The sequence below is a fragment of the Pristiophorus japonicus genome, chromosome 6 (assembly GCF_044704955.1).
Source record: "Pristiophorus japonicus isolate sPriJap1 chromosome 6, sPriJap1.hap1, whole genome shotgun sequence".
Lineage (NCBI taxonomy): Eukaryota > Metazoa > Chordata > Chondrichthyes > Pristiophoridae > Pristiophorus > Pristiophorus japonicus.
This window is the reverse complement of record NC_091982.1, coordinates 169,419,086-169,437,340: the sequence shown is the minus strand read 5'-3', so window position 1 is coordinate 169,437,340 and position 18,255 is coordinate 169,419,086. Positions and strand designations below refer to the sequence as shown.

Genomic DNA, 18,255 nt, shown 5'->3' with positions numbered 1-18,255 from the left:
CTCACTGGATAGCAGGCAGGAGCAGGAACTCTGACTGTTCCCTCTCTAGCCCAGGAACATTGAGGCCAATTGCTACCCTGATTGAGATCAACTAACACTGCACAGACTGAGAATAGACCCTGTGGCCACTTAGTCTCACACTGTGCCTTTACCCAGTAGACTTCAGGGGGGCTATCTTGTACAATTGTACAATTTATACAACTTGTACAATTTATACAAAGCATGTTGCATTAACAGTCAGATCCACTTGGTAATGCAATATTAGTCTATGAGATGCTATTGAAGAAAGGTAAGTGCTGGGTTTATTGAAATTTTGAAATTAAATATATCCCAGAGAAAAATTTAGTAATAATTAAAGGACTGCATTCAAGAAAACAGCATGTCATCATGTTTATGTATTTCTTAAAACAGTATTACAATGACTACGGTGACATCATAAAGGAGACATTAAGTAAAACCAGACAAATTGACAAAATTCAGTGTGCCAAGACACTTATTCTCAGCTTACAGCAGGTGAGAAATTTCTGATGTTCAACAATAGCAACTTATTTTTGAGCAAAATTGAGTTGTGAAATTCTAATGTTCCATTTTTTTTTAAGCTCTTTAATGAGCTTGTCCAGGAGCAAGGTCCTAATCTTGATAGGTCATCAGCCCATGTCAGTGGTATTAAAGAGCTTGCTCGTCGATTTGCTCTTACGTTTGGTCTGGATCAGATCAAGACAAGAGAAGCTGTTGCTACCTTACACAAGTGAGTAGCAGCACAACATTACAAGTACTGTAATTATCGACAAGAGTCATACATCACAAAAACACTGCCAGAATGTGACATTTTTGAAGCTATTTGTAGCAAGTTTAGTTTTCTATGTGATCCTGAATCTGCATCCCCTTCATTCTGATTTGCCAACTAGTGGAAACAGTCTTTCACTGTTTATTTTCTTATTCATACTTTGAAAATCCCCTTTAAGCCCTGGTTTTGAGCCTTTCTTCATAACCTCTTATTCCTGGTTTAATTTTGATAAATCTTCCCTGTTCACATTGCATGCTGTAATATCTTTCCTATAATGGGGTGCATGATACGCCAAAAATGACAAGTGTTTTGCAAATTCAACATCTCTTCCTTTTTAAAATTGCATTCCCCGATGTATAAAACCCAGAATCCCATTTGACTTTTTAAAATGCCCTTTTTTACCTGAACTGCCACCTTTTAAAGATCTGTGTATCTGCAGCCCGAAAACACTCAATAATTTTATCCATTAGGGTATACTTCTTTTCAATGTTCTTTTTCCCCAAAATGTACTCTGCATACTTTGCAAAATGGGCATTTGGTGGAAAGCAGAAAAGTCCTCTAACGGTTTCTCATAGAGGTGATTTGCTTGAATTATGGGACCTGGTTTTAATTGCTTCAAAACTGAGTCCTGTGCAGTGTCTCTAACACGTGTTTGTGTATTCTTATAACAGGGATGGCATAGAATTTGCTTTTAAATATCAAAACCCAAATGGACCAGAATATCCTCCGCCAAATCTTGCCTTCCTTGAGATTCTCGGTGAATTCTCGTCTAAGCTTCTGCGACAAGACAAAAAAACTGTGTAAGTAAATATTGATAAAATTCTAAACTAGTCCAATAGATAACTTGCATTTAGTTTCTGTAATCTTGTTTTTAATTTTTTTAAGAATAAAAAAGTTTGAGAAATCAAGGTGCCACAAATGCATTATTTCAAGTAAAATTATTATTTTTTCTGTCAAAATTATATACTGAGTTATATATTCATAGATACTGCATAGTATTCATATACCTGTACAACAAACATGGAATAGCAACATTAATATTTCAGTTGTGAAGGTTATAGCAGGGAATGTTTTGACTAGATGGGAAGAGTGGTTGGCCAGGAGGTTTGAGAATAGTCCAGAGTCTGTGTGGAGATCAGAGAGTCCAGAGTCTGTGTAGTAGAGTAGATCAGGGTCTGCATGAAGATAATACTAAGGAAATTTATTCTCGGTGTCCTTCTGCATGGATGTGCAATATTGTCAGAAATAGAATTTTTCATGTTTTCCTTATTTAGTTGTGTGATCAGTTGTTACAGTATTGTTTGTTTTTCTTTAGTCATGCATACCTGGAGAAATTCATGACTGAACAAATGATGGAGCGAAGAGAAGATATCTGGCTGCCCCTGATCTCCTATCGCAACTCGTTGCTTACTGGTGGTGATGATGATAGGATGTCAGTGATCAGTGGAGGCAGCAGCAGCAAAGCTTCCACGATACGTAGTAAGAAAGGGCGTCCACCACTTAATAAGAGGCGGACAGAAGGTAAGTAACAAACCTGTTTAGCATTGGCACTCTTAGTCCAATTATTGAGGAAATTTACTTTATATATTCTAAATGGAAAGTGATCTCAGTGTAGTTTTAATAGTTTATTTCTTTATTATAATCTCTACATAGCCGAGAAGGCAGCTTCACAATACTTTTGTAGTCTGTGTATATACTGCACAGTTGACTGTCCAGCTCCAACTCTCTCATTAAGGCTACCAATGAGCACACATTTTGCAAATGCTAAACAAGACAATTTATGCATATTTTGTAAACATTTTTTGAAGTTTTGGCTTTGTATTTTGACTTATTCTGGGGAAAAAATTATTTAGAGCAGTAATTTTTTTTAACTAATATATAGACTGCAGCAATCAGTCATATTGTGTTCCTAACACAGATGAGGTTGCACACAGGGAGGTTAAAGTAACAGTGACCTCAGTCTTTAATAAGACACTCCAGAGCGAGGTACAGGCCTTAGGGGCTGGCTTATATACATTGCTCCCAAGAGATGCTGGGATCCCTTGGGACTTCAGGGGATGAGCTTCCCTGGTGGCGGAACATGGGAGTGCATGCTTTACAGATACACATCATTCCCCCGCCCAAAGTCAAAGTGAAAACTATTTACAAGGTAAGGCGGTCAGGAGCCTTTCTTTCCCTGGTGGACCGCCTTGGTACAAATGTCTGTTCTGGTGTGTTGGCTGTGCCTTTGCTGGGCTGGCGTGTTGTTGGCCCTGCAGGGCTGCTAGGTGAGCCTGGTCTTGCTGGGCTGTTGGGCGTGATGGGTTCGATTTCCTGGTCTGGCAGGGTGTCGATTCTTTGGGTGTGTGTTGTGGGCTCGAAAAAGGTGGTGTCTGCTGTGGGTTGTTCAGGGCAGTCTGTGAACCGCAGCCTCGTTTGGTCCAGGTGCTTTCTGCAAATTTTTCCATTGTCTAGTTTGACTACAAACACCCTATTCCCTTCTTTAGCTATCACCGTGCCCGCGATCCACTTGGGATCATGTCCATAGTTTAGCACATACATGGGGTCATTCAGATCAATTTCCCGTGACACAGTGGAGCGACCATCGTTTACATTTTGTTGCTGCTGCCTGCTCTCTACCTGATCATGCAGGTTGGGGTGAACCAGCGAGAGTCTGGTTTTAAGTGCCCTTTTTATGAGTAGCTCAGCCGGAGGCACCCTTGCGAGCTCGTGCGGTAGCTGAGCAGTACTCGGGACAGGCGAGTTTGGAGTGAGCCTTCTGTGACTCGTTTAAGACTCTGTGTGATGGTTTGTGCTGCCCGCTCTGCCTGCCCATTGGAGACTGGTTTAAACGGGGCCGAGGTGACATGTTTGATCCCATTGCGGGTCATGAATTCTTTAAATTCGGCACTGGTGAAACATGGCCTGTTGTCACTGACCAGTACGTCAGGCACGCCATGGGTGGCAAACATGGCCCTCAGGCTTTCAATGGTGGCGGTGGCAGTGCTTCCCGACATTATTTCACATTCAATCCATTTTGAAAAAGCATCCACCACCACCAGGAACATTTTACCGAGAAACGAGCCCGCATAGTCGACATGGATCCTCGACCATGGTCTGGAGGGCCAGGACCACAAACTTAGTGGTGCCTCTCTGGGCGCGTTGCTCAACTGAGCACATACGCTGCATTGCCGTACACGGGACTCTTTAAGTCAGAGTCAATACCGGGCCACCACACGTGGATCTGGCTATCGCTTTCATCATTACTATACCCGGGTGTGTGCTGTGGAGATCCGAGATGAACGTCTCCCTGCCCTTTTTTGGTAGCACTACGCGGTTACCCCACAACAGGCAGTCTGCCTGAATGGACAGCTCGTCCTTTCGCCGCTGGAATGGCTTGATTGGCTCTTGCATTTCAACGGGGATGCTGGCCCAGCTCCCATGCAGTACACAGTTTTTTACTCGGGACAGCAGAGGATCTTGGCTGGTCCAAGTCCTAATCTGGTGGACTGTGACAGGTGATTTATCATTTTCAAACGTTTCCATGACCATCAACAAGTCTGCGGGCTGCGCCACCATCAACAAGTTTGCAGGCTGCGCCATTTCCACCCCCGTGGTGGGCAATGGTAACCGACTGAGTGCATCTGCACAGTTCTCGGTGCCTGGCCTGTGGCGGATGGTATAGTTATACGCTGATAGCGCGAGTGCCCATATTTGTATGCGGGCTGAGGCATTGGTATTTATCACCTTGTTTTCAGCGAACAGGGATATGAGGGGCTTGTGATCGGTTTCCAACTCAAATTTGAGGCCAAACAGGTACTGATGCATTTTCTTTACCCCGAACACACACGCTAATGCCTCTTTCTCAATCATGTTGTAGGCCGTCTCGGCCTTAGACAAGCTCCTGGAGGCATAGGCGACAGGTTGCAACTTCCCCACAACGTTAGCTGCTTGTAATACACACCCGACTCCGTACGACGACGCGTCACGTGCTAGCACAAGTCTTTTACACGGGTTATACAATACAAGCAGCTTGTTGGAGCATAAAATGTTTCTGGCTTTCTCAAAAGCAATTACTTGTTTTTTTCCCCATACCCAGTTCTCACCTTTGCGCAATAGCACATGTAGGGGCTCTAAAAGGGTGCTTAACCCTGGTCGGAAGTTACCAAAATAGTTGAGGAGTCCGAGGAACAACCGCAGCTCCGTGACGTTCTGTGGCCTGGGCGCGTTCCTGATAGCCTCTGTCTTGGAATCTGTGGGCCGAATGCCATCTGCCGCGATCTTTCTCCCCAAAAACTCCACTTCTGTTGCCATGAAGACGCATTTCGACCTCTTCAGCCGCAGCCCTACGCGATCCAGTCACTGGAGGACCTCCTCCAGGTTTTGTAGGTGCTCGGCGGTGTCCCGACCCGTGACCAATATGTCGTCCTGAAAAACCACCGTGCGTGGTACTGACTTGAGTCGGCTCTCCATGTTTCTCTGGAAGATCGCTGCAGCCGACCGAATTCTGTTGTAGATGAACAGTCCCTTGTACGTGTTGATACAGGTGAGGTCCTTCGAAGACTCCTCCACCCCCTGCGTCATGTAAGCCGAAGTCAGGTCGAGCTTGGTGAACGTCTTGCCTCCTGCCAGCGTCGCAAATAGGTCGTCTGCCTTAGGTAGCGGGTATTGGTCCTGTAGCGAGAAACGATTAAAAGTTACTTTATAATCGCCGCAAATCCTGACCGTGCCATCACTTTTGAGTACTGGAACAATCGGGCTGGCCCACTCGCTGAATTCCACTGGGGAGATGATACCCTCGCGTTGCAGCCTGTCCAACTCGATTTCCACTCTCTCTCATCATGTGAGGTACCGCTCGCGCCTTGTGGTGAATGGGTCGTGCCTCTGGGACCAAGTGGATCCACACCTTCGCCCTGGAAAAGTTTCCAATGCCTAGCTCAAAAAGGGAAGGAAATTTGTTAAGAACCTGGGTACATGAAGCCTCATCGACATGTGATAGCGCTCGGATATCATCCCAGTTCCAGCGGATTTTGCCCAGCCAGTTCCTTCCGAGCAGTGTGGGGCCATCGCCAGGGACAATCCAGAGTGGCAGTTCGTGCACCGTGCCCTCGTAGGTGACCTTGACCATGGCGCTGACCAGGACAGTGATAAGCTCTTTGGTGTACGTTCTCAGTTTTGTGTGGATGGGGTTCAGGGCTGGTCTGAATGCCTTGTTGCACCACAGTCTCTCAAACATCTTTTTACTCATGATGGATTGGCTAGCGCCAGTGTCCAGTTCCATGGCTACGGGTAAGCCATTCAATGTTACGTTTAGCATTATAGGTGGACATTTCGTTGAAAATGTGTGCACCCCATGTATTTCAGCATCTGCCTCCTCTCGGGTTCGAAATTGCTTTGATCCACCATGGACCGATTTTCCTCTGCCACATGGTGGTTAGCAGATTTTGCAGAGCTTGCAGCTCGTTGGAGGTGCCCCATTGTTCCACAGCTGTTGCAAACATACCCTTTGAAGCGGCATGAATAGGCTGAATGGAAGCCTCCACAACACCAACAAGGTGTGAATTGCCATGGTCTCGTGGCCAATGCCCAGTACAAAAAAAGTCTCGTCGCCAGTTATTGTGTTCCTAACGCAGATGAGGCTGCACACAGTTTGCTGCATCTTTGCGAAGGAGCGGCAAGAGTTTGTAGAGGGAAGTGACTGGGGCCCAGGAGAGGCGTGAGTTTGGGGGCCCAGAAGAGGCAAGGGCCCAGGGGCAGCACGGGGCCAGCCACACTGCGATATGTGTGCGCGCTAGGTCCATGCAGCAGAGCTGGTCTCCAGTCGTCTTGGGTAATCCTTGTCATTGGACCAAGACCTAGCTCTGTTAAGCCCGTGTGGTGGCTGATGTGCAACGGCCACCACACATTTTTTTTTAAATCCACGCACAGGCATTTTTCACCTATGGAAGGCATGTTTGCGTATGAACACCTGAGGAATCAGGATCAGGCTTGGCTGTGATGATTTTAACAAGATGTAGTTCGGGATCTGGAGTATTCGGTCCTTCATTGAAACACCTGTGAACTCATCCCTTTTTGGTGTGGAAGCAAGACATCCTCGCTTTGAGGGACTGCCTATGATGATGATATTCTCAATATACACATACGTTATCTAGACTTAAGTATAGGAGACACAATATTCAAATTATCAGACAATACAAAAAAGGCAAAGTGTGGTGGACTGTAAGTGACGTCAAAGGATATGGTCATGTTTGCAGATTGAGCGCAAAAATCTCAGAAGAAATCTGATGTAGGCGAATTTTAGGTTGTACATTTTTGGAGGTAGAGTTAAGAGAGGACACAAACTAAATAGTAAACCTTTAAAAGGAGTAGAGGAGCAGAGAGACTTTGGATACACATCTTTAATAATGGGAAAAATATTTAATAAACATGTAGAAAAAGCATACAATCCTAGATTTTCTAAATAAGGGTAGAAAAACAACGGTAATGCTAAACCTAAAGAAATCATTTGTCATGTCACTGTTGGAATATTATATCTAGCTTTGTTCACCTTACTTTAGGTATTTCAGACTTTTGCCTCCGCCAAAAGCTCTTGACATGATTTAGATTAGGAAACTTAAATGTGCAGGGAATGGCAGGCACGTCTTTAGTTCCATTAAATAAAGAAGGGTGCAATATTTTTATACTATTGATGTTCTTGCTCTTTATATGTAACATTGTGCTTTGCATTTCAAAACATATTGTTGTGGAGCATGAAATTTCAGACTGCTGTCAACTTAGCTGAACATTTAACATTGAAATGACCTGTACAATATCAGCTTCCCCAGTTGGTAGAAGCAGCATGTAACATTTATGCAGGCCAGAATGTCTTGAGTTTGATTCCCAATCTGCTGTATTAGTTGATTTCAGCCAAAGCCACAGATGGTGCGTGCTCAGTGCTCCTGGCCTGGGAAGGGGGGCCGAAAGACAGCCAAAGTTCCTGCGCATAATTGCTTTCAAGTAGCCCTTATTGAAAAGTGCACACCTGTTGATTTTGAATGAGGACATAAAGTTCAGCTCTGATTTTCCCCCCTCCCCTTGCTTCACCTCCATAGTTAGATAGTCTGCTAACACACTATTAGCTCACAGATGAAGAATGGACACTGCGGCAAACTATTAGAGAGCGCCTATAGAATCGTATATCAGCCTTAGAAGAGGTAAACAGAAACAAAGCAGACATTTAGCATTTAAGGAATTAATACATAATTGACCACAAACATACATTTCTTTAAGGCACAAAAAACCCACAGGAAAAGTGGTCCAACCGTGGCTAACAAGAGAAGTTACAGATAGTATTGGATCAAAGGAAGAGGATTATAATGTTGTCAAAAAGAGGATTGGCAGGATTTTAGAATTCAGCAAAGGAGGACCAAGAAATGAATAAAGAAAGGGAAAACAGAATATGAGTGTAAATGAGTGAGAGACATAAAAACAGACTGTAAAAGCTTCCATTGGTATGCAAAAAGGAAAAGATTAGGGAAAGTAAATGTGGATCCCTTACAGGCTGAGACAGGAGAAATTATAATGGGGAATAAGGAAATGGCAGCGAAATTAAACAAATATTTTGTGTCTATCTTCACGGAAGAAGACATAAAAAAACTCCCAGAAATAGTGGAGAACCAAGGGTCTAGCGAGAATGAGGTACTGAAAGACATTAGTATTAGTAAAAAAATAATACAGGAGCAACAAATGGGACTGAAAGCCGATAAACCCCCTGGACCTGATGGCCTACATCCAAGGGTTTAGAAAGAGGTGGCTATAGAGAAAGTGGATGCATTGGTTGTCATCTTCCAAAATTCCATAGATTCTAGAAAAGTTCCCGTGGATTGAAAGGTAGAAAATGTAACCCCACAATTTAAAAAAGGAGGGAGAGAATTATTTTGGCCAGTTAGCCTGACATCAGTAGTAGGGAAAATGCTAGAATCTATTATTAAGGATGTGGTAACAGGGCACTTAGAAAAGAATAATGGCCCTGAAATTCCATGTTGGCCTTCCCACCGGGTATTTTAGAGAGAAAATACGCACCTACCTTAAGCTGCTGCCCACCGTACGATTTTCCAATGCTGTAGCCTGAGCTGACTGCGCATCGCAGCGCGTGCACGTCGGGATGTGCACAGGCCTGGAGCTGGAGTCACATGGCTCTGGGCAGCCAATCGGGTAAAGTATATACTCATTCATAGTAATAGGAGTTCCGTAGGGTCCTAAACTCCTATTACTATGAATGAGAAACAACCTCCCCCCCCCCCCCCCACCCCCCCCCCAAACACCCAAAACAGTAATAAAAAATATACACTACATTCATTTAAATTAGTTATTAATGTCTTAAAAATATATATATAATCCCGATTTTTTAAATAAGTTTTTAAAAATAAGCTTACCGTTGTGGGGAGGGTTTTTAATAAAATATATTTTAATAACTTTATTTTTATGTTTTTGTTTTTTTAAAACACTTGCGCATGTAAAAGTAGGCTATGCTCTTGCTTTTTCAGGCGCAAGATTTTTGAGGACATTTGTACGTGTAAACATTTGCACTTACAAATGTCCTCGCTCCCGACCTGCGGATGATCTGTCAAGCCAGAAACTTGACAGATCAGAAAAGCCGTTTTTCAGCGCATGCACATTGCGTGCCGAAAACCGACTTTTCCAATGCCTTCCTGGGTCTGTACAAACATCATACGGACCCGGGGAGGCCGGAATTTCAAGGCCAATAGGTTTTTAAGGTTCTAACTAGCAGAATAGATAAGGGGGAACCAGTGGATGTGGTGTATTTGGATTTTCAGAAGGCATTCGATAAGTTACCACACGAGGTTATTAAACAACATTAGGGTTCATGGGATTGGGGGTAATATATGAGCATGGATTGAGGATTGGTTAATGGACAGAAAACAGAGTAGGAATAACTGGATCATTTTCGGGTTGGCAGGTTGTAACTAGTGGGGCACCGCAAGGTTTGGTGCTTGGGCCCTAGCTGTTCATAATCTATATCAATGATTTGGATGAGGGGACCAAATGTAATATATCCAAGTTTGCTGATGATACAAAGTTAGGTGGGGATGCAAGTTGTGAGGAGGATGCAAAGAGGCTTCAAGGGGATATAGATAGTGGGCAAGAACATAGCAAATGGAATATAATGTGGAGAAATGTGAAGTTACCCATTTTGGTAGGAAAAATAGAAAAGCAGAGTATTGTTTAAATGGTGAGAGATTGGGGAATGTTGATGTTCAGAGGGACCTGGGTGTCCTTGTACACAAATCTTGTCCTTGTACACTATATTATCTAGTGTTTAGAAGAATGAGAGGTGATCTCATTGAAACATACAAAATTCTTACAGGGCTTGATAGGGTAGATGCAGGGTGGTTGTTTCATCTGGCTGGGGAGTCGAGAACCAGGAGTCAGAGTCTCAGAATAAGAGGGCGGCCATTTAGGACTGAGATGAGAAATTTCTTCACTCAGCAGATGGTAAATCTTTGTAATTCTCTACCCCAGAGGGCTGTGGATGATCAGTCATTGAGTATATTCAAGATAGAGATCGATAGATTTTTGTACTCTAGGGGAATTGAGGGCTATGGTGATAGTGCAGTTGAGTTAGAAGACCAGCCATATTATTGAATGACGAAACAGGCTCAAGAGGCCGAATGGCCTCCTCCTGCTCCTATTTCTCATGTTCTTACATACACAACATTTCTAGTACATTTTCTTAAAAATGATCTCTGTTGAAATATACCACTTCACTAAAAGCCTCTTGTAATCATCCCATGCACAATTTGTTCCCATGGCAATGTGTTTAACTTGCACTCCAAGTTGGCCTCCACAGTATTAATTCAGAATTGGACTATTCAAGACCAGAATACAGCAGAAACTTTAACTTTATTTCTTCATGGCAACATGTTCTTTTGCTTGGTTTTGTAGAAGAGAATGTGGACAGTTCATGGTTGAACAGGAATGACACCATTCAGACTCCAGGAGTCCTGCTTGCTCCACAATTAACTTCCACAGTCATGCGGGAAAACCCTCGGCAAGCAGCAGAACACAACATAGAAGATCAGGAATCTGAACGGGGATCTGAATCTGATTTTGTGCAAAAGTAAGTAAACTTTGCTTTTGTCCAAAACTAGTTCATCAGCAATATAGAGCACTAGAGGGGAAAGAATGATGCTGAGTGGTTCTAGTTCATGCTTTTAACAATTTGAATATAACTTAATGTTCTTGTTTTTCAATCCATCTGTAAATGATTTGGGAGATTATGTATTGGTATAGAATCTGACGGGTTTGGAACAGAATGTCAGTTTATTTTTTCAAGTAAAGCTCTTTTCTGTTTAGCCCTCAAATGCAAATGTCTTGGTTGGGCCAACACAAGCTGGAGGAAGCGCACCGAAAAGACAGAGTGGCCATGAACTACATGAAAGCGAGAGGTGGTGTAAGGCAATCAGTGTAAGTTCATAGACTGTATTTCGGCAAAGTTTACTTGCCATGTTGAGGTATGCAGGTATATGTTAATGGTGATCCCACAATGCCAGATGAATTGTGGTAATATCTGACAGTAACTATTGATACATTTTTCTTGTATTTGAACTGTTGCAATTAAGATTTTAATGAAATTCTGGTGTGATGTAAAATCAGGTGATTCCTTTTAAGTTGCAGTTTGAAGCTATGTGGGACAGTTGGGTGTCCTTTACACCAGCAAAGTCTCTAACATGGTCAATATATTTACCACAGTGGGTATATTAAACTAGACAGTATTCTGTAGAATCAGTCTCTGATTGAAGCTGTATTTATCATTGGTAGAAAACTGCTGGCAAATTGTTTGAATTTGGTAAGAAATACATGTGTATGGCAGCTCTTTAGAACAGCTGAAAAACTGACTCCTGACTAGAAAGTCATGACGTGTTTGAATGCCTGTCACTTGAATATGCTTGGCTCTGTTGCGTTTTATCTGTTCTCTGGCTCCTTGATAAGCAGAACTGGTAATTTCAACCATGAATGATAAATAATACAGTGGCAAAATGGTATCACTGAACTGACCCTTTGTGAATCTCTGAACCCCGCACTCAGCGTGGCTTACAGGTGACCTTTGAGAAATTCATACAGTATTTCCTTTCTTCTTGAAGAGGATCACATGGGGAGACCCCCATTAAAGAGAGATGTAACAGTATCTTGAAGTGGTGCAATTGTGTTCCTTGAGTTGTTGAGACATGTGAGATTTTAATTCAGTAGTCAAGTTTGTTTTTCCTAATTGTTTTTACATTTGCCACTATTATGGGAATTCCACTCGAAGATTAAAGCAAATATTAAGATAAGGAGTGGACTACTTTCAGTCACAGGTTCAAGACCTGAGGCTACCTGTTAATTTAAAAGAGGAACTTTCGGAATTAGTGCAGCAGTCCTTTCAAGAGCTATTTAAAATCAGTTACAAGGCTCATGGAATGTGTTGTGTTATAGGTTCTTTCATGGATTAGGGGCATGAGGATGACACCAAGCTTTGGGGTTTGCTGAAAATAATAATCCTTTTTTAAAATGGTTACGGCCATTGAATCTAAAAGGGAACGGTTGGACGTAGCCTGCCATTCTAACCTCTTGCTTAACTATTTAATCATCTTTGCCTGCCTCTACAGCCGCAGCCACAGTTTAATGGAGGATGACGCTGAACCAATTTTTGAAGATGTAATGATGTCATCGAGGGGTCAGTTGGAGGACATGAATGAAGAATTTGAAGACACTATGGTTATTGATCTGGTCAGTGGTCACATATATTCATCGTAAATTGGTGTGCGTTAAATATCTAATCGGGGAATAATATCGCATTGGGAATAGCCCATTTGAGGATTTCAGTGAGGAATGTAAGAAACCTTTAAGTCAATTTATGAGGAGTGGCTTATCGTTTGCTTTTGACAATTGAAAATGGCGTCATAACACAGTATCAGTGTTTTGATTTGTTACGGAGATTTGTATTTACACAGCATCTATATTAACTGCTTATAAGTGTAACAGCTATATACAAGTAATGTACATCCTTTTGCCAAATTGTGAAAATACTAATTGATTGTTTAATAGTGATTGTCTTAACTTTTATGATCAACTAGATAGCAATTTCAACTTGCATCACTATGAAGCTCAACTTTAAGACACTTTTGAAAGGTTTACAGTTAATTAATGTTGGCAGTGATACACTATCACACTGAGTTCACTGGAATATATTGGGAGCGAGGGAAACATTACTGGGAATTCACTAGGGTGGTGAGATTGAGTTCAAAACTATCATCGTTTATATGGTGGGATTGTTGCATAAATATGCTTGCCATTCTTGGAGGTGAAAATACACTTCAGTTTTAGCAAAAGCCATACTTGGCGATAGGACTATGCTTTGCTTCATAACCAGTCTTGCCTGTGAAGCATTGGAATTGTCCAAATTTTATGCAATTTTAATGAATTAAGATATTAATAATGTTGTTTGACTAAACAGCTGAATAGCTGTCATGGCAGAAAAAGCTTTTGTTGCTTTCTGCTAATTTATGTGGATGACATCAGGCATACAAATAAGTTTGTTGCTGGTGAAGGTGACAAAACCAAACACTGGATCATGCACTCAGCAGAATTGAACATCAATTTCCTATTCTCATTTAATTTGATCTACAGGATATAGTAAACTAAATATTGATGGAAATCTGACTATCATTGGTTAATTGTCCCCAGTCTTTAAGAAGTGTCTATACCATTACTCTTCCCAAATGTGCTCAATGTTTATGTTCTCTTGTTACAACTGAAGCGATTTGCATCTGCTTGTGTTTACGTTCTTGATCTCAAAGCGGGTTCATAGATTTTGAGAGTAGAAGTATTTGAGCAGCGATTACAATAACTAAGTGTATTGTTTTACAGCCTCCATCACGAAACAGACGTGAACGAGCTGAACTCAGACCAGATTTCTTCGACTCCACTGCCATAATGGAAGATGATTCGGTGTGTATCAAGGAATACTTCAGTCTATGATACATCCTCCAATAACCGCGATGAATTAAGCTTTTGAGTACTCATGCTCTTGTAGCTGTCAAAATATTTGTAACAGCTACAAAAAATTCTGAATACATAATATAATTGGAAAAGGTTAAAAATCTCAGGAATTTTTTTAATTCACATTACTTCTCAACTAAACTAAAAAGGTCAATTTTTTCTGATTTGGTGGTGAAATGCAATTGCAGTCCTCAAAGGATTAAATATTTAACAGCTGCAGCTGTCTAACAATGAATTAGTGAAGAGTTAGGCTTTTTGTAATATTTTCCTTTAACATTTCCTGTCACAATGTTAATATATTAAAGTGACTGAAACTGTTTTCTTAACTAATACTGTACACCATTTAAGTATATATTGTAATAATCCTGGGGGACAGGGCTATGAGAATCTGGATTTGTGCCTCTTCCCCTCCCCTTCCCCAGGGGTGGGAAGTGCCATAATTCCATCTTCCCAGAGCCAAGCATCTTGGAATCATTATGTTTTGTATATTCTATTTAAGTATGACGCAAGTCAGAATTCTTTCCTCTCCTCACTGTCTTTTAAAACTTGATTTTAACACCAGTTATGTAAACCAATAACAATTATTTCTGTGTTCACTGTGTACTTTTTTTTTTTAAATCTTAAATTTTACCATCTCTCTTTATTCCTCTGGTAGTCTATTCTGTAAAAAAAAAATAATCCTCGTGCACTCTTAAATGTACTTTGTCCAACTGTGGAGCTTCTTTCTTATATATAAACTTTAAACATCTTTATGTACTGTTTTGTTACGTATCGTGAAGATTTCTAAACATGGAGCTATTATATGGATCACATTTGAAACGCTAACATGTTAAATTGATGTGCTCAAGATTAACACTTCATTATTAACCAGCAATGGGGGTACAGTTAGTTATCCTGCATTGGAGGTTTATTATCTGTCCTGTATTAAATGTTGTAAATTTATAAGTGCATTTGTAAATTTAGTTTTTGTACTACATACTTCACTTGTACATGGATTATCACATCAAATGTTTTGAATTGATATGTTTGTGAAATGTTCTGTACTGCTTAGATATATTTCCTCCCACAAGTCTGAAGATGGATTTTTTTTTATTTTTTTTCCTTTAGGGCTTTGGAATGCCTATGTTCTGAGAGACTGCTGGAAGTTTTATATTTTTAACAACTCCATCGTCTAAAGAGAATCCAAGATCTAAATACTGTGACAGCAACTTTTAAATTAAATTTTACATATTCAAGATCTGATTTATTTTTTATCAAAGGATAAACTTGATGAAGATTTGATTATGATAAATGGGGAAGCCTGAAGGAGGAAGCACTATAATGTCTGTTACTGAGACAGATTATTCTTATGGACCGAAAAACGTGGCATCTTCTTGGGAAGAATTACCCCCGCCCCTAAAATTGATCTGACTCACAGACTGTACCACTGCTGAGGAGTGCAAACAGTAGGATTTTAAAAAATATTATATATATCAACCAGGAATAAATTGTATTAAAATCATGAAGGCATATTTAAAAAGATAGGGTGGCACACACAGCAGATGACACCAAAAGTACAGATTAGTTCCCTATGAGTTTTTGTAATTTTTTTCTGCTGTACAGTTTAATATAAAGAAGAACTTTTGAGATCAGCAGTTTATGTTATGTTTTTTAATTCAAGCTTATAAATTTTTCAGAAGGCAGCGATGCTGAAAAACTAGGTTAGGAGCAAGGCAATTTTCTCACACTGGAGTTTGGTTTCTTTGTGGTACGCATTTATTTTATTGAGGGGGTGGGGTGGGTAACTGGAAATCAATTGCAAAAACTTATATACAGTACATGTATAAATGGGTAGTAGGTTCTGCGGGGGCTTTTTAGAAATGTGAAATATTGCTGCCGCAAATCACAGGTAACAGTGATCCAGAGGTTTCCTTTTTATTACTAAGGTCTTATACGTACATCTACAGCAAGCTACTTCCTTTCATAATAAAAGCTGCCTTATTTACTGTGAAGACTACTCGTTAGCTGCTTTAAGTTTGACTTCAGCAGAGAGTTGAGATGTACACTCTTATCATAGTCCTGTGCATTTTGCTTTTAGTTTTAATGCTCAGAACCCAACAGGTGAAATTTAGAAGCTTTCTAAAATTCAGTTGGTTGAGAGGTGTTCGTTTTTAGACGACACTTCACAATACAGTGCATTTTATTGAAAATAAGTTGTATAAATCAATGCTGTACACTCCCAGAAGTGTAAAAATTAGGTCGAGAGCACATTTCATAGTTAAATTTTGGTGCGCAGTTGCCCTTGATTCCAGATTTACTGTATACAGTAGTAAGGAATGCCCACTTTTGACTTTCACAATTGTCTAAATGTACTTTTACAGATAATGTTAATTTTATACAAAACAGAGTTCAGTAATTGACTAATTGGAGGATTAGCCCAGTGCTAGAATGTGTGTTCCATCTGTCTTGCTTCTGATTAGTTACCTGCAGAACTGAAATGTTCTTTTAATGCCATTTTTTTCCATCTAATCATATATTTAAGATAATATCAGAAACATTAATTTCATAAACTACAATTTTAACATTTTAACCATCTTAATTTAGCTGTTCAACGGACAGTTTCCAATGTAAAAATTGACAATTTGACACCTGAAATTTCACAAAACAAAAACTAATCAAAAAATGTTGCGTGAAATTGTTCGCAGAAAATATTTGAAAGCTACTGTAGTAAATGGAAATAATATTGCATTATAAATTTTAACTTTTGCTCACATTTTGAAAGTAGTAATAACTTTAGATTTTAAGTTCTACGGTCATACGAGTCATTTACTAATCTACCAATAAGTAACTTAGATGAACGGAAAATCTGATTTTAAAGGTCTTGACTTTTTGGTAGTGCGAGTAAGCAGTTGTGAAAATATGCGATATTGGTTAGTTTTGTACAATTTTCAGACTAAATTGTCAATGATCTGAAAATCGTTCTGTGGACTGAGTGGCGCGACGATAGGTACTGCATGGTTCGAACCATCTCTGCATCATCTTACGCTGTGCAGTCTACTATTTCAATCTGAATTCTTCGGCAGTATTGTAGCAGAATGTGAAACGATGGTTTCATGTCTGGGTACCTCCACGCTGGGCTTGAAATTGAGTTTGAAGTTAATAAGTTTTATATTTTGAGTGTTACCTTGATCGGTTTTACTAGTAATACTGTAAATTGTACATTTTCAGTATAAAATTTCTTTTTGTACATTTTAAAGCTGATGCTTCACCTTTCCTTTAATAAACTGTTTGAAAGAATTGGTTGCAAACCTTCTATGTTCTTTAAAACTGAAATATCTTTATATAGATTGATTCCCGACTGCTAATAATGGGTTCTTTAAACCGATAATTTGATTCACCTTTTTGAACCTCAGTTAGTGAAGGCCCGAGCTTCTTTTAAGTACAATATAAATGGATCCCCCAATTTTTCATAACAGTGGATTGGAGAATATCCCGCAAGAAGATCCATCCTTTTTTTAAAAATCTGAGTCTTAGCGCTACAATGTGTTGTTAATGGGTGAATGATCATTGGCAATGCAGCTTCCTTTTTTAAAGTAGTTTTCATTACACCAGACATAAGGAGGAACACACTATTACCTCCCACACCATTACCTCCCACACCATTACTTCTGGAGACCTTAGCCCCCTCTTATTTCTCATCTACATGCTTCCCCTCACGACATCATCCATAAACACGACGTCTGTTGCCACATGTGTGCTGATGACGCCCAGCTCTACCTCACCATCACTTCTCTTGATCTTCCACTGTCTCTAATTTGTCATGCTTGTCTGACATCCAGTACTGGACAAGCAGCAATTTCCTTTGACTATTGGGAAGACTGAAGCCATTGGGGCTAAAATTCCGGTCGGAGGCTTCCTTCGGACGAACGCCTTCAACCTGAACATTTTTTGCGAAAGTGCCTGGTGATCCCGGAGGCGCCTTCGATTCCGGTCGGACGCCCTATTTCGATGCGTAGCATACAGGGAGATGACTTCCCTGTACGCACGAAAAAGCTCGTGTCAAGTGGGCCTGGACCACCAATCACTCTGCAGCATTCTCATTGATAATAATGGAAACTCCATTTTTACGAGTTCCCATTATTATCAATGAGAATAAACCTCTAAGACAAGAAACACAACATCATAAATATATAAAAACCCTCACATATTTAAAATTAATTGAAATTAAAGTTAATTAAATGTTTTAGAGAAAAAAATGGAATTTTTTTAATGGACAGGGTTTTTAAACAAATGTGTTTTTAAATTTAATTTTTATATTTTAAAACTTACGCCGGTATAAGTAGGCTATTCGCCTGCTTTCACCAGGCGTAAGAGTTTGAAGGACTTTGTACAGACCCAGTAAGGCCAGAATTTTAGCTTCATTGTCTTCGGTCCCTGCCACAAATTGGCCAGCGACTCCATCCCTCTCC

General features: G+C 40.5%; 1 protein-coding gene across 2 annotated transcripts in view; it reads left to right on the top strand.

Moving 5' to 3' along the window:
* The window catches only part of stag1a (STAG1 cohesin complex component a), a 190,770-nt gene extending 173,687 nt beyond the window's left edge, over positions 1-17,083 (top strand). For both annotated transcript variants that reach the window (XM_070883373.1, XM_070883374.1), the window contains 9 exons: positions 412-513; positions 600-748; positions 1,459-1,587; positions 2,103-2,308; positions 10,712-10,886; positions 11,123-11,233; positions 12,415-12,535; positions 13,676-13,756; positions 14,915-17,083. In XM_070883373.1, coding sequence (XP_070739474.1) covers positions 412-513; positions 600-748; positions 1,459-1,587; positions 2,103-2,308; positions 10,712-10,886; positions 11,123-11,233; positions 12,415-12,535; positions 13,676-13,756; positions 14,915-14,938 — 1,098 coding nt within the window. In that variant the 3' untranslated portion in view covers positions 14,939-17,083. The remainder of the gene's footprint in view (positions 1-411; positions 514-599; positions 749-1,458; positions 1,588-2,102; positions 2,309-10,711; positions 10,887-11,122; positions 11,234-12,414; positions 12,536-13,675; positions 13,757-14,914) is intronic.
* Positions 17,084-18,255: the final 1,172 nt, after the last annotated feature.